At 40.8% G+C, this 21,353-nt stretch overlaps 1 protein-coding gene across 4 annotated transcripts in view; it reads left to right on the top strand.

Moving 5' to 3' along the window:
- Window positions 1-2,774: 2,774 nt before the first annotated feature.
- CA8 (carbonic anhydrase 8) overlaps window positions 2,775-21,353 on the top strand; it is a 95,080-nt gene continuing 76,501 nt past the window's right edge. For all 4 annotated transcript variants that reach the window (XR_003120797.1, XM_025394033.1, XM_025394031.1 and 1 more), the window contains exons 1-3: window positions 2,775-3,144; window positions 4,310-4,501; window positions 18,558-18,682. Coding sequence is in view for 3 of the 4 variants with exons in the window: in XM_025394033.1 (XP_025249818.1) it covers window positions 3,045-3,144; window positions 4,310-4,501; window positions 18,558-18,682 (417 nt within the window). In the remaining variant the exon portion in view is untranslated. The remainder of the gene's footprint in view (window positions 3,145-4,309; window positions 4,502-18,557; window positions 18,683-21,353) is intronic.

Genomic DNA, 21,353 nt, shown 5'->3' with positions numbered 1-21,353 from the left:
TATTTATGACTCTAGGGCCTAGATTCACCGATACAATAAGAAAGCTTTGGTACGGTAGACAAGCAGTGAGGAAAGATAGGAGAGGGCTGTTTAGGTTCCGGACTCTGGGATGCGACCTTAGTACTTCGGTTCCTCTGACATCTAGATTAGTTTGTCCTTTGTAGATATTTCCATTTATATTCTCTTAGTATCAAATGGTAGTTAGTTATATAGGTCTTAGTTTTAATAAATTGTTCTACTAATACGGTTTGGCCTTAGTTATGCAAGCACTAAAAGTGAGCAATATAAAGTTAATTTAAGGGATCAAATATAATATTAGGCTGAAAGCCTATTAAAAATCATAGAGGACTATATGGAGGACTTACATTCATAATACAGAGTATGAATATTTTTAGATTCTCTGATATTGGATTTAGACTTGCTTGTTCTATTTTGCAAAACAAAGAATTGGCCTATATCTTTGATCTGTGTGTCTAGATTTTTTTTTAGTAACAGACACCTTATAATAACTAGAAATAGAAATTCCATCTTTGGTGGTAATATAGTGCAGGGACCTGAGAGGAGAAGGTCTTAAGGTGCTGTTAATTAGCAAAAATCTGAACCTCATAGTCTCAAAGCAATTAAGGCTATTAATTGAATATTTGGATGCTCAGAGGATTGGCTTATATGTGGCTGTACAGGGAACCCTAGGCTTGCATACAGGAGTTACATTCTACAAATAATCCTGAACAATTCAGAAAGAGCAAATATAGGCCAGTGTATGTTTGTCTAGTAGTCAACTGCATATTTGAATAGTAATACATTGCTGGTTATATGCAAAATTGTCTTTTTACTGTAAAGTAAACACTAACAATTCAATCGTTCAGCCTATCTTTTGTAAATATGGCACACTATTGATTCACGGAAAATTCAGTTTTTACCATGGTGATTGTACCATCCTCTGGTTTGATAAACATCACTATGATTCACCTGAAACTTTAAACACAGTTGGTGGTCACACAATGGCTACAGTGTCACACTTAGGCACATTTGGGGGACAGAGGAGAAAGGCCATTGCTGATGAGCTCAGAGTGGCAGTGCTTTTATTATCCAAGTTCTTCATAGCCTTTGTATGGGCTTCCTTAGCTGTGGCATTTGATTAACATGTGAACGTACTTCTAAAAAGAAACTTAAAACAAATAGAAGATTATAAAAAAGTTTTCAAGAAAGGAAAAATAAATGTTGCTTTTAGGAGACCTGCAGTGAAAAGTAGTTAATATTTTCGGTAGTGCTTATTATTTTTAATAGCTCTGGCTTTGGGGTAGGTTTCTGCTTCTGCCAGACCCAGGCTTGCAAAGATGCAAACGAGTGTCCACTAAAGAACACCCAGAATGCAGTGAGTCAAGAATGAATTTAGTTTCTCACACTGGTTCAGTCCTTTGCACAGTTAAGGAAAAGAGAAATTATATGAATGCTTAAAATCCACGGGTTATCCTCCAAGCTAATGTTGGCCAGTAGCTTTCCATCTATTTGGTTAAACCTTCCAGAAAGTGGCAGAGTTGAGTGAGTTGAGGGTTCCCCGAACTTCTTTCCATCTCAGTGTACTTTATGGAGCAGTCTGTAATAGCTTTTTTTTTTTTTTTTAAAGGCTATGAGGTGTCTTTTTAAAAAGTGGAGGTGCTTAGCAGGCAGTAAAGGATATGAGCACAGAACCTAAACATTCCCAAACAGATCATTTCCATCCTTATTTGAGGAATTATGCATTCATAAGGTTGGTGTGATTTAGGAACAGGCCATTCAAACTGCAAATAGTCATCTTCATGAATGACCAGAGCATATAAAAAACAAATTGTACTTAAGGTCCTAACTCGAGTTTATTGTGCACATATATCTTCTAAAAATGTGGAGTTAACTTACTTAGGGGTTACTGACCAGGGCTTCCAAAAGGCGCAGGAACAGAGGGCTGAAGTCACTAGACTGGGAAGCACGTTTAAGAGTAACAACGCCACCTCTTTGGATCAGAAGAGTTCCTGTTATGCAATGTGTGCACTTCATTATTTACACAATTTCACTAGGTGACTGGGAGCTGTGTACACAGCCAGGTGAGCCTGCAGCAGCGCCCCAGACTCTGACACCGAACACCCTCTGTCTACTGCCTTCTGCTAGCCCTGCCTTTGAAATAATACCTTTTTCTGGAGGGGGAAAAAAAAAAAAAGGAAATCCCTAAATCATATCTTACTTCTCTAGATTACAACTATTTTCTTTCCTTAAACGTTTTTAGGAATAGAACTTACTTGGAAAAATTTCCATACTCGTTTCCACTATGCTGAACGGACGATTTAAAAAGTAAACACTCAGAAAATACTAAGATTCCGCTGGAGAGCCTCTTTTTATTGTGTTATGGGGTCTCCCAGCCCTCTCCTTTCTCCTACCCATGGCAGCCCATCTCTCTCCTCCAGGACCCCTTCTTTTTGGTATCCTGGAGTACGGATGAAAATAAATAGGTGAGCAGCCTCTGGGCCAGGCCAGGCACACAGGGGTCCTGAGGGCTGACCTTGGGAGACTTGCGGGCTTCTGGAAGGAAGGCGCGGGAGACAGAGCAGGAGTCTCCGCTGCGAGGAAGCACCAGGGGCGACCCCGGGGGAAGGGCGGACGGGGATGCGTCGACATTTCCGTGACTTGGGACTGGTCGCCCAAGGCCCATTCTAACTGTCGGCTCCCTGGCCCCCGCGGCCAAAGAGAGAAGGGGGCGGATCCTCGCGTGCCAGACACGCCCCGGCCGGGTATAAAATTCGCCAGGCGCTCGCTCCCCAGGCCACCGCGGCTCCCTTGTTCCGCTAGGGCCTCCGGACGCGCTCCCCGCGCAGGTCTCTGGAACACTCGGGCCGAACGTAAGCCCGCTTGCACTCACACTGCAGTTCACACCCGCAGGCGCGCTCGCACCCACATTGCCGCTCACGCGCGCTCACACTCCCCCACGCGCGCTCCACTCCCGCTCCAGCCCCGAGCCCCGCGAAGGCGCAGGCACCGCCGCCGAGAGCGCCAAGGGGCCCCGCGGCCTTCCCATGGCGGACCTAAGCTTCATCGAAGATACGGTCGCCTTCCCGGAGAAGGAAGAGGATGAGGAGGAAGAGGAGGAAGGTGTGGAGTGGGGCTACGAGGAAGGTAAGCGGCCACGAGTCGGGGTGTCCGGGGTCCCGCGGCGGCGTCAGTGTCTCGCCGAGCGCGGGACTCGAGTCCTGCTGCTGCCGCGCGCTCCGAGCACCTCCACGTCCCCTCTTTCCCACGGGGGTCTCCGCCACTTTTCCACTCCCCTGGCGCGTTTCGGGCGGGAGGCGTTCCAGGGAGGCGTGCTCGCCGCCTGCGTTCTCCCGCCGCCTTCGCTGTGGCCCGGGAGCCTTCCGCAGGGCTGGCGTTCGCACCTGCTGCGGTCCGGAGGGCGGGCTAGCCTCCAAGCAATGGCTGTACCTTTTATGTCTTCTGAGTAGTCAAGAAGAGCAGCGGTACATTTTACTTAACACCTGAGGAAGACAGTGTTAGTGTTAAGAATTCTTTTTTGACTTGAAGACTTTGGGGAGAAAGTGTTTCTGCCTCTGGTCTTTTCGTGAAGCCTGCTAGCAACGCTCGTCTTTCTAAAGTATGTCCTAAATTTCAGACTGAATCGTTGGGTTTGGCGAGAAGCGGTTGACTCTCTGAAAAACCAGAGTTTCCTAGATTTATTAAAGACCTAGGGCTCCTATTAGAGCCAACCAGTAGTGCTGATGTTTACTACATATGTTGAAACCAATATAGAATATATAATTTTAATTATAAAAAATTTGGAAAGAGTATGGGAATATATATGTACATAGATATATACATATGCACACTTTAAAATACTGCACTTGCATTTCTGATAAGGGGCGTCTATTTACTAGCATAAGAGTTAGGGTTTTTGACTGTCACAATGTATGTTTAAAGTTACAGCTATTTCCCAAATACTGAATGTAATTTTGAACTAATAAGCAGAAGAAATTGTTCTGGTATTCTTTTTTTCTAATCACTTAAAGATGACCCACATTTCCTAGAGTCATAAATTATTATGTCTTTGTTGACAAATACAAATAAAATATTTTGTTAGTCCGGGAATTTGTATATGGTATTTGATAATATCAGATCATTCAAATAATGAATGCAAAAACACATAGAATTACCATATTTCATCTGTATAGTGATGGTATAATTACTGTCTTCATAATATCAAGGATTCTAAGTGTTTGGTTTTTACATGTTAAATTTTACTGTAACTTATTTTTTAACCTGTTTTTAATGTATTTCATTTTGTTCTTAGGTGTTGAGTGGGGTCTGGTGTTTCCTGATGCTAATGGGGAATACCAGTCTCCTATTAACCTAAACTCAAGAGAGGCTAGGTATGACCCCTCACTGCTGGATGTCCGCCTCTCCCCAAATTATGTGGTCTGCCGAGACTGTGAAGTCACCAATGATGGACATACCATTCAGGTTATCCTGAAGTCAAAATCAGGTATTTTAGAAAATATGTTTGTGTGGTCTTTTAAACTAGAAGTCAGCATGGAGTTATCGAACTGTGATTTAACTTGCACAATTTAAAAAGTACAACTGACGTATCTCTATGTTCAGGATACCTTTATATTATAATATAAAGCATTTTTGGGAATTACCTTCTGAAAGAATTTTGAAAGGATAAAAGGGTGAAATTATGATGATTATCAGTCGGTTGTTCTGCTTCTTACGATGTTACTGGAACAACATTGGTTTGATCACCTTATACCTTGTGAAATATGAGGACAGGTACATGCAGGTGCACTGATCTGCATTTTGTCCAACATTGTTGGTTAGCTTAAATCACTTAGATAATCATAATTCTGTTTTGCTACTTTGTGAAACCAAAAATTAGGATTTATTGACATAATGTGGCGTTCAAGGTAGACTTCTCAGGTTAATTTTCTCTACTGTATTAATTTGCTGAAAATAATTTTAACTAAAAACAGTAAAAAAAAATCCTTTAAACTCAGTCAGAGATTTAAGTGGTAAACAAACCTCTTGCTTTTATTTATTTATTTATTTAAGTTCCATCCCATGAAACCTCCCCTACCCCTTGCAAACCTATTTGAGATGGATCTGAAATGTTCTGTGGAAAAGGTGTTAGGCAATTACCAAGGAAATCAGTTTTTGGCTTTATTGTAGGAAAGAGGAAATCAGATTTTTTAAAAATGTAGCATTAATAGCATGCATTTCATAGTGAATAATAACTATCTTTTTCTTTTGGGAAAAATTAAAGTATGTTGAAATATTAGGATGTACTTGATAAATAGAGACTGTGCTCAAACATTAATTCCAAGTCAATAAAGTTGATGCCTCAAACCATAAAATCTTTAGGTTTGTTATTAATCAAGGCAGCTGTTGATTTCCAACTATGGATTTATTTTATTCATTGTAAATGTTTCTAAGCTTTAATTTAGAATCCATGAGATAGTCATAGATTCATGTCGTCTCCCTTGCTGTTGTGAGTTTAGTCAGCATGTGAGCATTGCCCAAAAGAGTTTCTGGGCTTTATATGTACTTAGAGTCAGTTTAAGATGTAAATTTCAACTGGAATTACAATTTTTTTGTGGGTGTGCTTTTAGCTTTGATGGGACATTACGTAGTTTTTTGAAAGGATATTGTAAAATTATTGAATGCTGGCTGTTCTGGCATATAAAAAGCAATTTAAAGAAGTACATATGTGTGGATATGTTGAGATGCTTTGAACTTCTGGAAATGAATGTTTATGTATCTACAAAACAAAAATACATTTCATGTCAGGTGCCATGATGAATATTGGTTGCATATAAATGGATAAGACAGTTCTTGAGGATTCGCAGCATAGTGAAAACCCAGTTCTTTAAAGTGTTAGTGTACACATGATATAGCAAGTGTTACAAAGGGTTGTGGGAGCAGAGAGGAATGACTAAACACATATGCCCCACTGCATCTGTATGTGACTAGTCTTGCTCTGAGATCAAATTCACTTCAGCAAGTTGAATTTACCATTTTCTTCTGCTACCTTCTCAAACACTCACAATTTTCTTTAATCTTCTGCCTCACTCTAAAACGGAGACTGTGGACCAACATCTGGGCCCTCTCACCATGAAGTGTGTTTCTTCCTCACTTAGCATTTTGTGCTTTTCTCTTCCTCCTTTCACCTCTGCCCGCTGAAGAAGAACTGTCTGCATTTCTGTCTAGGCCTTATTTGGACACTCATGATCCAGAGCCCATTTTCCTGCCTCCCTGGAGACCTTCCTACCTCAGATTCCCCTTCTCCTCTCTGTCATGATAATAATTTCCTCCTTATTGTTCCTTCCTTTCCAATATTTCTGCAAACTCAAGAAAAGTAACCCAAATACCATGTCTTGAGTAGTTGTTTTTTCCCCTAGGATATTTAAGCTCCTCAGAGGAATCGTTTGTAAGCTCTAAATACCCTGTCATTCACTTATTTAAATAATATTTTATCTTTATTGAGATAGAATATAAACAAAATAGTTGAATAGGCCGGGTGTGATGGCTCACACCTGTAATCCCAGCACTTTAGGAGGCTTAGGTGGGCAGATCACTGGAGGTCAGGAGTTTGACACCACCCTGACCAACATGGTGAAACCCCACCTCTACTAAAAATACAAAAAAGAATAAAAAAATAAAAAATAATTTAAAAAGGCTGCTTGCGAGGCTGAGGCAGGAGAATCGCTTGAACCTGGAAGGCAGAGGTTGCAGTGAGCCGAGATTGCGCCACTGCACTCCAGCCTGGGTGACAAAAGCAAAACTGTGTCTCAAAAAAAAAAAGTTGAATAATACTCTTTCTGCCTGTGGTTATACCCTGCTCTTCCCCACCTATGGTTGCTGTTCCCTAGTGACAACTACTTTGAAACTTTCTAGCTGTTTCTTTTGTGGTTACCTCCAAGAATGTAAGAATATAATAATGCTGTTATGCTTTGATATGTAAGCTATATGTGAACTCTCTACTATGGAAGATGAGGCCAATTTTCCTTCTTTCTTTCTTTCTTTCTTTTTTTTTTTTTTTTTGAGACAGAGTCTCGCTCTCTCACCCAGGCTGGAGTGCAACTGTGCAATCTTGACTCACTGCAATCTCTGCCTCCTGGGTTCAATTGATTCTCTTGCTTCAGCCTCCTAAGTAGCTGGGATTACAGGCACCTGCCACCACACCCAGCTAATTTTTTTTTGTATTTTTAGTAGAGATGGGGTTTCACCATGTTGGTCAGGGTAGTCTCGAACTCCTGACCTCAGGTGATCCGCCCACCTTGGCCTCCCAAAGTGCTGGGATTACAGGTGTGAGCCACAGCGCCTGGACGAGGCCAGTTTTCTTATTGCCCTCTTTCTTATGATTTCACTCTCTTATCACAGTGTACTTAAATTAATTTAAAAAATCTGTTTAGATTTAAGGGGTACAAGTACAGTTTTGTTTCTTGGATATATTGCTTAGTGGTGGAGTCTGGGCTTTTAGTGTAACTGTCACCCAAATAGTGTACAGTAATTTCTCATGCCTCATTCCCCTGGAGTCTACTTAAATTCATTTTCATTTAAATTAATACTCAGTATTTTTATTATTACAACTGCAACTATTGTTTCCAGCTGAGATTATATTTTGTCTCACTTATTAAACAATGTTTTGGATTTTCCTGGAGTTAATGCATTTTTGTTAATTGAATTTTTTATCTGTCAGTAATTAATTTCCAAACTCTCAGACATATGACAGATCTTCTCTTAGGACATTCGCCTGCATCAGGTTGTCTTCCCTCCCTTGATCCTCCTCATCCTTTCTTTTTTCCTGTGGAGGTTGCTTTTCCTTTCTGCTCTCCAGGCCTCTCTTACAGCCTCTTCCTGCAGCTCCTTGGACCTCACGCCTGGGAAGTCCCCTCATTTGTCTCCTGTGTTAGATCGGATGTTTCCTGGATGCCGTGGAAGTCCCCTCGTTTGTCTTCTGTATTAGATTGAATGTTTCCGGGATGCATGCCGTCCTCTTTTTTGAGTTGCTCCCTCATCTCAGGGAATTTCTTGGTTTATTTGCTTCTACAGTTTATGTTCCGGGAACTTCCTGTGAAAAGGGGCAAGTGAGGGCTACATGCTTGGATGCCTAGGTGTCTGTAAGTGTCTTTATTATACTTCACACTTGATTGGAGTTAGCATGGAGTAGCAGTCTGGGTTAGAAGTATTCTTGATGTCGTTTGATGTTTGACATCATGATTACATTGCTTTCAGCTTCCAGCGTTGCAGTTGAAAGATCTAGCGCCATTCTGCTTCTCAACCCCCTCTGTGTGTCTTTTCTCTTTTTTCCTTTCTGGAACCTTTTACGGTGTTTTCTTTACTGCTGTTGTTTTGAAGTGTTACAGCCATGTGCCTTGGTGGGATTGTTTCTGCTCTATATGCTGGGCACTTGGTAGGATTTTTCAGTCAAGATAATTGTGTCTTTTATTTACCAGAAATTTTCTTGTATTTCTCATATTATTTCATTGATAAATTTTGTATTTTCATTTTTTCCCCTTCTTTCGGTAACTCCGTTCTCTTCTACTTTGTAGTAGATTTCCAAAATTTTTAATCGTTTAGTCTTTTGATTGAACTCTTACTTTCTGCTTTCTTGTTTTTAATTTCAGAACATTGAACTTATGCTGCAATTAAAAACCTTTTTTTTTTTTAAAAAAAATACAACATCCAGTATTTATTTTATGAATTTATGATCTTTCTTCATTCTTTGCTATATTGCTTCTTTTCTATCCCTGCCTGTCTCTGTTTACTCTGGGTTTCTTTTTCTGTTTATATTGGTATCCCTCTTTTATTTCGGAGGTTCTCCTCAAATGCCAGTGATCTTTGGCTCTTTGTTCATATTTAAGAATGAGTCTAGGAAGCAGATCAGAAGCTCTGTGCACCTGGGCAGGGGTTGAGGGCTGTTGGGCTTCACAGTACCATGATCAAGAAAGGACCTGGCCATGTTGTTGGAGGAGTCTTTGTAGCTTATATCAGTTTAACTGGAATATGCTTGTTTCCTGTTTGTGTTTTTGTTTTGGAGTTAGGAATGGCTTAAGTTGGCCACCAGCTTTCTGGTTGTTGGCACAGACAGGAGACTATCACCATTTAGCAAGTCCACATTTCCTTCATCTTCTGCCAGGGATCTCATCATCATGCCTGACCATGCATGATGAGGTTTAACTGCTCCTTTTAAAAACTTTAAATCGGGTTTTCTGTTTTCAGTTTCCTACTCTGCACTGCCACATTCAGAAGTATCTCTACTGCTCCCACCTCCTGAGTCCTTTCTGATGTCTTAGTCTGTTTGGCTACTATACTAAAATACTGTGGAGTTACGGGTAATTTATAAATAATAGAAATTTGTTTCTCCTGGTTCTGGAGACTGAGAAGTCCAAGACCAAGGTGCTGACAGATTTGGTGTCTGGTGAGGGCTCTTCCTCTGCTCTGTACATGGTGCTTCGGTGCTATGTCCTCACATGGTGTGAGGCAGAAGCGTCAAACAGGCTCCCTGGAGCCCTTTTATAAGAGCCTCATCCCATTCTTAGAGCAGAGCCCTCATCCCATTTACCCGATCACCTCCTGGACATCTTATATTGTTGCATTGGGGATTCAATTTCAACATGGATTTTGGAGGGGGATGCAGGCATTCAAACCATAGCTTCTGGGTTCTGTGGTAGGAATTGCATGCCTCTTGTGGCCTTCTTCCTGTAGTTACTTAGCTTTTAGCTTTCTCTGTTTCGCTGAATCACTCACTACCTTTCAGTCTGCTTTCCAGCACCACCCCCCACCGCCACCCAATTTTTTGGGCATTCCTCTTTTGCTGTTGTTCTCCAGTCTTGTTGATGTTGCTCTGGCAAGTTGTGCCCTTTCCATTTAGTGAGAATTAAGGAGGGAGGGCGGATCAATGTTTGAGTGCAATCTTCCTTGTCTAACTGGAGGTACCCCCTGCAAATACAGCATGCTGTCTTCTTAAATTAAAAAAAAAAAAAAATCCACACAAGAAGCACAGTTCTTTTTAGAAATTAAAGCTGACTTCACACCACCACTGTGCTAAAACCTCAGCCCTCCCTGAGGCTGTCTTTGACGTGGGTTATTTTTTTTTTTTTTTGCTCTGTTTATATTAACAAATCATAAAGAATTGCCAAAACGGTTTAAAACAGTTGTATAATTTAAATGCTTAGACTTATTAAACTAAAACGTTTAACATAATCGTCATGATATTGTTCCTGTATATGTAATCCCATCTGGAGTTACTGCCTTAATATAAATTTAAGGCTTTTCAGGGGCATGAACCCCTGCCCCCACCCCTCTCTGCTGGAACTTCTCAAGCCAAGGTCACTGATGAACTCATCATCCCCTAAATCCAATGGGCATTTTTTTATTCTTACAGGACTTTAACTTTGCTGCATTGGAAATGGAAATTTTGGAAGTTCTCTCTCCTGTTAGTCTCTGGGCCACACAATTGCCTGACACTTCTTCCTAATTTTGACTGCCTTTTTTCTGCTGGTGTTTCATGTTCTGCTGTGCTTCAGTAACAGGGTTTCGTAAGGCTTTCTCCTGAACCGTCTTCTCTTGCATGTATCCCATGAGCAGTGCATCTGCATAGACTGTGTGTTGCTTTGTTCGTCTTCTGTTTCCACATAAGACAGCAAAGGAGCTTAGAAAAGGGGCTGCAGTGACAGGCTCTCGGAGTGGCATGGGCCAGTGCAGCCTCCCATCTCAGACCTCCTGGCAAGTGGGTGGGCAGCTTGAATAGCTCAGGGAAGGAAATCCGTTTCTCACAAGAAAACCCATTTTGCTTTTGAGCAATTCCAAAATTCAGAAAGTTCTATTATCTCCGCCATTGTTTGTCTTTTAGGTCTCTGGACCTATTTAGAACAAATGTAATTATACTTCCACATTGACGTCCTTTCAAATACTGCAGGGATAACATGCAGTTGCCGTTTTTCTTTTCAGACATTCTTAGTTCTTTCAGCTGTTGCTCACATGACAGTCTTTCATTCCTCAATACTTATTTTATTGATACTTTACTACGGGAGTTATAGACTCAGTTGTCTTTTAGATCCAGGCATATATAATACTATACATGAGAGCAACCAGGAGAGCAAGAGATTGTAAATAGCTACTGACCCTCTGCTTCGTCTGCAGTGTCAGCAGACAAGACAGTAGGGGCTGGTGGGGACTGCAGGAACTGGCAAGCTGCAGAAAGCAGGCCTAGTTTGCCAGATGTTTAATGTGTCAGGAGAAGCTGGAGATGTGCACCTGTGAACTCAACGTACATGTTCACTGGTTTCATCTGGCCTGCAGAGTGCGGTTGGTAATCTTTGTTTCATCTTTTGCAAACAGTTACATGGTTTGGATAAGGTAAGTATAAATCAGATCCAAAGCCTGCCCTCAAGGAGGATAAAATGGTAGGTTGTAGAATATATTATAGCTATACAGGGAGAGATTATTTTTAGTGGAAATTTTTAGGGAAGGATTTGTGGAGGAAAGAGCATTTGAAATAATCCTTGAAGTATGAATAGCATTTGTATATGGGGAGCCTGGGGTGTGTGGGAAGAAGGGACAGCTTGCAAAAAGGACACAGATACAGGAAGTTCTAGAGGTTGTACGAGGAAAGGCTAATCCTTCAGTATGTCTGGAAGAGAAGATTTTGTTCATGACAAAAGGGGTTAACAGGAAGTAGAATAGAGAGGGTATTTTGGAGCAAATTCATGAGGGACCCTACACAGAGAAGGGTAGAACCTTTCTTTTTTTTTTGTAGGATAAAGTCATAATTAGAACATTGCTTTAAGAAAATCAAGCTGGCAGCACTTAATGAGATGGGATCTGGGAGAGAGTGTGAGCCAGTTTGAAGGTTAGTACAAAAGACTCAACCAAAACCACAGGCATTGCAGTGTCAGTGGAAAAGGAGGGGAAGACACAGGAGTGATCTCTGCAATGCAGTCTACAGAATGTCATGGGTTAGTTATGTGGAGCAGGGGAGTGGAGGAAATCAGTGGAGAGAGATGCCTGGGATGGAGCCCCCAGTTTCAGATCCTGTCACTATTCTTCTACCTCTACTCTGGGCAAGTTTCAAGGTAGCAGAGTCCCTCCCTCCTAACACGGAGTCAAAGCAAGCATCACATTCCAGGGTGATCTGACCAGACTATTGGTTCTGATATCTCCTGGAGTATGGCGAATTTTATTAAGGCTGCCACATGTATCATTTAGCTTCTCAGCAGGACAAATGGGTCACTGTCAGGAATCTTAACATTTAAGGTACACGGGCAAATTAAAATTAAACATCTTTGCAGTGGTATAAAGAGGATTGTAAGCATAAAAATTAATTACAGATTTCAGCCCGGCGCGGTGGCTCACACCTGTAATGCCAGCACTTTGGGAGGCTGAGGCGGGCAGATCACGAGGTCAGAAGATAGAGACTATCCTGGCTAACATGGTGAAACCCTGTCTCTATAAAAATACAAAAAATTAGCCGAGTGTGGTGTCAGGCACCTATAGTCCCAGCTACTGGGGAGGCTGAGGCAGAAGAATGGCGTGAACCTGGGAGGCGGCGCCTGGAGTGAGCCGAGATCGCGCCACTGCACTCCAGCCTGGGCGACAGAGTGAGACTCTGTCTCAAAAAATAAATAAATAAATAAATAAAAATAAAAACACATAAATAAATAACTAAAATAATAATAATAATAATAATTACAGATTTCTAGCCTGAGTGGTTTGATACTTAAGTAGTGAGAAAATGTGTGAGACTGCCCACACCACTTGTGCAGTAGTGTCACTCCAGCTGACTACAAGCAATGTCTTAAGGGTAATGACATTTTTAATGGACCATCATTATGGGAGAAATTGCTAATCAAGATAGGTCATTTGTGCCCTTCACTGTTACTTATTATAGAAATTTTAATTAGAATATTTTACTTCTGGGTCTCTTATAATTCTCAATACTAATTTTAAGATAGATGGTGATGATTATTAATCCTACTTTCCCCCCCAAACATGACAACTTTTTACAGTGTTTCTTAGCAACCTTGCTGATTTAAAGATGAAATTGTCAAAAATATCTTAAAAATTATTTTCACTGAAGAAGAGGCTCCGTATTTTTTGTTTGTATGAAATGTCAGGGCTGACTTTCTTTTTCCTTCTTTCTTTTCTTTCCTCTTTTCTTTTTTTTTCTTTTTCTTTTGACAGGGTCTCATTCTGTTGCCCAGGCTGGAGTACAATCATAGCTCACTGCAGCCTCCAAGTCCCCGGCTCAAGCAATCTGCCCATCTCAGCCTTTCTGGTAGCTGGGACTACAGGCCTGACACCATGCCCAGATAATTTTTAAATTTTTGGTGGAGGCAGGGGTCTTGCTACGTTACCCACGTTGGTCATGAACTCCTGGATTCAAGCGATCCTCTCGCGTTGGTTTCCCTTAGAACTGGGATTACAGGTGTGAGCTACTGTACCTGGCTGGATTAATTACTGTATTTATTATTGGATAACTTCGGTGCATTTGAATTACCTGGTTAGTTGGTGTCATCTGCATCACTTTGCATGTGCTTCACTTTGCCCGGCCTGCTCTCTGTGCTATTGTTATGATCTTTACCCTTAAGAGCTGAAGATATTTAATAGAGCTATAGGTTAACAGCCAAGGACAGTTTAAAAATATTGAAAAATTTTTGCTTTTAAGGCCTCAAATGTTAAAAAAGAGCTAAATAATACTATTTTGGGGAAGTTTTAGAGATAAAATTGGAATTTCTTAAAAGTTACTCTGAGGTTATAAAGTCTTTAAACCCATTACGAATGAACCCTTTGGGGCTGGGCATAGTGACTCATGCCTGTAATCCCAGCACTTTGGGATGCCAAGGCTGGTGGCTCATTTGAGGTCAGGAGTTCAAGACCAGTCTGGCCAACATGGTGAAACCCTGTCTCTACTAAAAATACAAAAATTAGCCAGGCATGGTGGTACACACCTATAATCTCCACTACTAGGGAGACTGAAGCAGGAGAATCACTTGAACCTGGGAGGCGGAGGTTGCAGTGAGCTGAGATCACACCATTGCACTCCAGCCTGGATGACAGAGCAAGACTCCATCTCAAAAATAAATAAATAAACAAATAAATAAATAAATAAGAATGAATCCTTTGGATCCTTCGAGTGGTGTACCAGGGACCTACTGGTGTGGGGCTTCCTCTGTGCTGGAGTTGTGGCTCTGCAGGCTCCATCTCCCGGCCTCACCATCTGTGACTGGACATGATAGCAGCTTTCTAACTGGTTAGGCTTACCGTTTGTTATTCTGTCATCTACAGATACTGCACGAATAATACTTCAAATTGCAAATATGACCATGTTAGTCCCCTGATTAAAAGCCCTCTATGGTTCCGGACAGGAGAAACCCCCGCTCCTAAGCATAGGCTGTACGTCTCCTCCTCATGCCCGCCTTGACTGTTGCTAACTTTTGATTTTATTCTCCTAGAACACACTTAAACTGCTTCATGTCTCAGAATATTTCTTAGGCTCTTTGCTCTACTCTGCATGCACTTTTCACCTGTTAGCTTATTCAAGACTCAGCTGAACTGGTATCTTCTTGGGAACATCTTCCCTGACTTTATGATTCATGCTTGTTACTGGCTTGTCCCTTGCTGGATACTCTCCTGCTACTCTTTCCTGCTCTTAATATGTTCTATTTAGACTATTCAGTTTACTCTTTTAACCACTGAGACTGCCCAGTCAACACCAAGGCTGGATCTTCCTCGCTTTGTACACTCAGTGGTCAGCACAGGGCCAGGAGTTGAGTTGATCTCAAAACTTAGCGTTGAAGTCGAATGAAAAGAGAAGGAATAAGGCTTGAGCACTAGCCTCTGAATTATCTGGTAAATTGGTTTTCAGCAAAGGATTGTAGAAGCTTAGATAGATTTAGATAAATGTATATACATCACATCTTTATAGGGTTTTCAAATCTTACAGAAACTTTCTCAGGGAGCTCTTGTTTATGTCTTATAAATGGAATTGCCAAGCATATTAAAGAGCGTTAAAGAAAATGGAGGCTGTGGCAATGGCATCAGTTTATTTTATATTCTTTTCACAAGTTCCTTTTCTAAAAAAATTCAGCATGTCATCAGTAGGAGTTTCATGTTTTTTCATTGTAACTTTATTGAACCAGCTGACATCATAACTAATAAACCTGCCATGTAGTGACCCAGTATCACTCAGCAAAATTATTAAATTTGATCAAAATTTGATTTGGATAAATGTAGGAAAAGGCTACCCCTTCTGAGATCATTTTTTTCTTTATTTAAAAAAATGTAAGCAGTAAAAAGGAAGAATAATGCTGAAAGAGGATGTTACCAGACAAGTCTTTAGATGAAGAACCAGATGGATAAAACAGAGCTGCTGTTTATTTTTAGTCCGTAAACACAATCATTCTTGGGGGATGAACAGGTAATGCTCTTACCTGGCACCTCATAATACCCTGAATTCAGAGTTTTGTCATTTTTTATGGCATTGTGTGGCTATGTGACTTTAATGTGGTTTAACTTTGGATTATTCATCTGCAGCAACAGTGAAAAGTACCCAGAGCCTGGTTCCTGGCTGACAGCCACCTCTTTGTCACCTCTCCCTGGAGAACCAGGCTGGGGCAAAACACTTCCCTTCTCAGTATATTCCCTTTCATACCATAGAATATAACTACTTTATTGTCATTGTATTGAGTATCATGACATGACAGTTAATAAACCTGCGATGTAATAACCAGGTAGGACTCAGAAAAAATACGATCTTGAAAAATATATGAATTTACACTTCAGCATGATAGAATGTAGGATCTACAAGGCCAGGGAAGTTTGTCTGTTTTGTCAAAATCAATGTATTGTAAATACTTAATACAGTACCTGGTACAATGTAGTAGATGATCAAAAAAATACCTGTTGGAAGGATGAGTAAACTTCTCTGGATTTTGAAGTTCTCCCTATCAAAACATGGGTCTATGCAGTTTGAATTTCCACAGTGTTTCACTTAAACTGTCTCCAAGTTTAAGTGAAAGGCTTCATTGCTGTTAAGGAAGTTTTGAGCATTGGTCATGCAGGGAGTGTATTTTTGCAGCATGGATCTCTTTATGGTCCCCTGAAATCACTGTCAAGACTAGCTACAAGCTGTATCATTCATTTCCATATGACAGTACTAGTAGACTGCTGTTTACTAGTAGAGCTAGTAAACTGCTCTGTAACAGAACAGTTTTAGAAATACCATGTGCCTTTGTGTGTGTGTGTGTGTGTGTGTGTGTGTGTTCTGAGTGTATGTGATAAAGGGGTTTTGGGGAAGGAGTTTTAAAAATCCTCTTTCCCATTTCACATGTGCTTCATTTCATGACGCTCCTCTTTCTTCTTCCTTAGCCATGTGGAGCTGAGCCTTTTCTAGGACAGTTTTATCGCTTTGTTTTAGAAGTGGTGTTATAGAGCTCACCCGCTGAGGCCTTGGGCCCCACTGTTGCTGAGGGTGGCGAGGGGTGTATTTTCTCGTTCTCTTTTTCCTTTTTGGTGTGGGAGGTGGGGTACACAGTGGGTAGACTCCTAGTCTCAGTCCTGGTTTTTCTTAAGACCAAATTTGGACAGCCAAGAGAAAGGAATGAGTTGTGAGGTTATTTAGAAAACATTTCATACATCCTTAAATCCACAGAATGGATGTTTATTGGAGAGGAAGGTGAAGTGAGCTTGCACTGTGGTTCTGAGTATCTACAAACCTTTCTGATCCATGTATTACAAGTTTTTAGATTATTCTGGGAAATAGGATGAAGTGCAGTTCTCCAAGGAGCAACTTCAGTTTATAAATCTAGGCTTAGATAAGTCATTGTTTTTTAGTTCATGCTCACAGATACTGACATTTGGGTTTCCCTATCCCTGCCTCACCCCTGGAATGTAGGTCAGAAGATTCGAGTTCCAGGTCCTGTCCTGGGGCCTGCTAGGAGGCTGGCTGTGGCAGGTCACACTTAGCCCCTCTCATCCCACTTTTCTGCCCTGTCTGTGGGGTTGATTATAACACTATCCCCTTGGATTTGTTGTGTGACGTAAGTCAGACCAAGCATGAGGACAAACACTAAAATCTAAAATCATGCATGACAGTGTGATCCTAAAGGCCATGAATCTCACTTCCCTTCCCCTTGATGTGAAGTGTATCCACTCAAAAAATTAAAGTTAGTTCTTGCTCTGGATGTTGCTTGTCTTTGTTGTTTGAGCTGTTAGAAAGCTTGGGAGCAGATTTGTGGGGCACCTTTATCAAGGACTCCATGACCTCCATTGTGTCTGATAGCCTCATTTCTCCATCTATTTTCAGCCTCTTTCTTTGCTTCCCCTTGTTCTTTTTCCTAATTTATGCTGTCTGACTGTATTGTGTGTACCTTGACATAAGCAGCCTTAAATCCTTTTTGGAACAAGTCTTTAGATGAAGAACCAACCAAACAAGTAAATATTGTTGCACCAATTTGCTTTCTTCTTTGAGTTTTAGGATAAGGATGAATGACAGAACTCTTCCTCAAAAGAGGTGTGGAATCTGTTATGTCCTCCTCAGAGGCAACCCAAGTGTGAAGGATGATCTGTTTCAAAAAGTCTACTTCTAGGAAAGGGAAGGTGTTGAATTTTGTTAGCTAAATAACCTAAAATTCTTAGCTGATACTATTCAGAATTGGGAGTTGCTAGAGGAAAAATGCCCTGAGTTAAACAACTTTTATTTGTATTGAAATTGACCATTTGTTTGTAGGAAACTTTATTTCAAGTTTGTATGTATGCTGTCAGGGAATTTTTAACTAAAGAATTTTATTGTTTTGAGACAGGTTCTCATGCAAATGTATTTTTCATTATTCTTTAGTGTGCCCTTGTTGGGGACAAAGGTCTTGATCATATCCAACAATGAGAAAAAGAGACATGATCTTGTGGGACTGATGTTAATATTTTGAGTATTGTTAATATTTTGAGTATTGTTAATATTTTATTGCAGTTTTATTTTGTGTCATTTGTGGTAATGAATGTCCATCAGCTATTGAAGTGCAATTTCATTATTGATTGACTTAATGCTAATCAATCCTCTTCATGGATAGTTTTGTTAGTCCACACCACAGTTCTCTAAATTGGAAGCCTCCTAGTACAAGTGGATGATCTGCAAATGTAGTTTAATTTATTTAGACATCTACAGAATATTATTGGTCAGTCTGAGAGTTAAACCATATTTTTTGTCTCTTGATCAGTGCTAAGCTTAAATCTCTAAGAGAGGAATTTGTTTTCCTTGTCTACTTCTAGACTGAAAACACATAGGAAATTAAAATATACATATCATTATGAGTTTTTCAGAGGTTTTGAACTTCTACTATGTCTGAATGGCCAGGACAAGAATTTCAGCCGAGCCTAGATAGTTTAAATTCACCTCACAGTTGTGGTAAATTTCTCATTTTGACTTTGTGAATTTAATCTGTAGAACCCATGAGAGCATTTTGGTGAAAAAAAGAAGTCTCTAATGTTTATAATGCTGAGGTAAATGTGTGATGTAATTCAGTAACATATATTTTCTTTTTCAGTTCTTTCGGGAGGACCATTGCCTCAAGGGCATGAATTTGAACTGTATGAAGTGAGATTTCACTGGGGAAGAGAAAACCAGCGTGGTTCTGAGCACACGGTTAATTTCAAAGCTTTTCCCATGGAGGTAAGAGTAACAAATCATCTTGTAAAAATCTTGTTTTCTGAGTACAGTATTCAGCGATTTACTGAAAATGATTTGGTTTAAAAGTAGATGCATAGCTCTTGCATTTTATCAGTTTATACTAAAATTTTAAAAATGCTTAAAGCAACAGAAGCCTAGGGCAGCACATGAAGCTTCCTTCCCATCTACTCTTGTGGCTTGGCATGTGCCATGAGCATGTGGCCAGAAAGGCAATCTACAGTATTAAATTTGACCCTAGTGTTACTATTCTTGTAAAAATTCTGCCTCTGCAAATTCAGTAGGTCACTTTTGTGGATGCTATGAATGGGTGACGAGCTGAAGACAAACAACCATTGGAGAAACTGCAACAGTAATGAAAAGTCTAGGTTAGCTAGTTTAAAATTGGTGGGTTGCTTTTATTCACCCCAAGCCACTGGGGGAGGGAGGGAGAAAGATTTTTCGAGAGTGATTCTTTTGTCCAAAAAATTCTTCCCCGACTTACATTCTTAGTTAACTCCTGCTCTTTCTTTGATAGCCAGTTGAAATCTTATGTCTTCTGTGGGACTTTTCTCTAGTTTCTTCTCTAGGCAGAATTCCTCTGTCTCTTTGTGCTCCCTGTATGCTTGATAGGGCACTGCCACGGTGCTGGCCCCATGGGTTGTACCATTTAGTCTTCATAGCGTCTTTCTCGCTGCCTGTGAGCTCCTGAGGAACGGAGCTCCTTCTCGCCCCCCTTTTACTCCCATCATTTGCCCACTGCCAGGCACAGTGGAGACAGACAGTCCACACTGGTGAAAGTGAGGGGATGTTGGATTCAGTCCAGGTCTTGATGATATTTCTAGAAGGAACCTCAGTTTACCCCAGAAAATAGCCCTTTAGTGTCATGTAAGAGTATGTTTTGGGGGCCGCTGGTCTTCCAGTCTTTTCTCTGACGTTCCCAAGTGTGTATGTACTTAATATTAAATATAAAATTGCTCATGACCGGATACGATATCCAGTACCACTTCAGAGGCTGGAAATCATGGCTGTATAATTTTACGTCAGTGATACATGTGTGTTAGAAGATGCTGTTGAAGTGTTTCGCAGCATTACTTTAATTATAATAAAAAAAATCTCTGGAAGCTCAGGATATGTCTTTCATTATTAATAAAAGATGTGAACTTTAGATGTGAAACGTTCCATGTTTTAAGACTGGAGAGAGAAAACCCAAACCAGCATATTGAAGTGTGGAGGAGGTGTGCAGTGGTGCGGACAGTAAGGAGAAGCACTTTCTCAAAGGCCTTGATGGGGAAGGCCCTCAGAGCTTACCTGTCTAGGAGTTGTTTGCTCAGTACCTATAGATACCCTCTCCTTTCTACTGCCTGCGACTCTTCTGTGTCACCTCTGGCTCCTGTCTCATCCTCAACCAACCTGACAAGGAAAAATTCACACCAGAATGCATCAAAAAGGAAACAAGACACAAAACAATCCAAGACAGTTAACCCCACTGGGTCGTGTGTCACAAAGTGAGGGGCAAGACCACCCTGGACTGTCAAGGTCTTTGCCCTGCCTCCTTTGGGTTTCAAAGGCCATTTCTTCATTTCATCTCAGCCCTCAAAGACAGACTCTAGTAACAAAAGTTCTGGGGAGAGGTAGCTGTAAAAGGAGAGGCAAGAACTTCTGGTTGAGAATTCCATAGCTCTGCTCGTGACATGAAGAACTTAAAAGCTGTGGGAAGCGTAATTAGCAAGCTGCGCTCTTTGCTCTGTACTCAGATAGCATTTCTGGACCGAATATCCAGACTGGTTCGGTTACTTGGTGGCGTTTCAGCAGCTCCGGTCCATTAAGCACAGGTAATGGTTTGTTTTGAATGAAGATTAAATCCTGGTAGTGAGGCTTTGTTTCTGCAGAAATATTTGTATTTCTGTATTTAATATCCTAAATACTTTTGTATGTGTATTTAGGATAATGGAATTGCTGACTATGATTTTTCCAAAATACGTGGCGAATAATATTTATGTTCTCTTTTAATCCCAGATGATCCCTGATCCAATTCCAGAGAAAATACTTGTATCAGTCATCTGGTGTTCACTTAGTGCTCTATCCTGTTGAGTGTGTAAATGCTATGGCTATGCAGAACTAGGAGAAGATCTCTGCAAGCCAGGATTGTTTATTGATTTCTTTTTGTGGAGACTGTGAAAACTGAGGTGGATTCTGAGGAGGAGAGTGCTCTTGTGTTATGGTAAAAGAGAGGAGAGAGGGTTTCCATGTGGAAGAATGTCCTGGGAGTGGGGATGAATTGGCTCATACAGAGTTAGGTATGAGTTGGCTTATACAGGGGACTACAGGTCCCCTGGTTCTGAACTGCCACCAAGGGCCACCTCAAGCACAGGGACGTGGCCAACCGCACAGTGTAGAGTAAGACCAGGTATGCTTTTGGGAACGTGGTTTTTTCCCCCTGTGTGTGTGTGTGTGTGTGTGTGTGTGTGTGTGTGTTTTAAAGGTCACTTTCCATATTTTACCTACATTTTAAGACTGACTTTTTTTTTCCCTCAAAATCACATATCCACGCACCTTTTTCTTTTTTGTTGATTTCATTGAAAATTAAATGGCTGGCTTATTAAACAGACAGACACTGTAAGCAAATACTCTGTCTGTTACATGGAACACACAGGAATGACTTTTTTTTTTTTTT

The sequence above is a fragment of the Theropithecus gelada genome, chromosome 8 (assembly GCF_003255815.1).
Source record: "Theropithecus gelada isolate Dixy chromosome 8, Tgel_1.0, whole genome shotgun sequence".
In the NCBI taxonomy this organism is placed as follows: domain Eukaryota; kingdom Metazoa; phylum Chordata; class Mammalia; order Primates; family Cercopithecidae; genus Theropithecus; species Theropithecus gelada.
The sequence above is the reverse complement of the archived record's forward strand: the minus strand, read 5'-3'. Positions and strand labels throughout refer to the sequence as shown.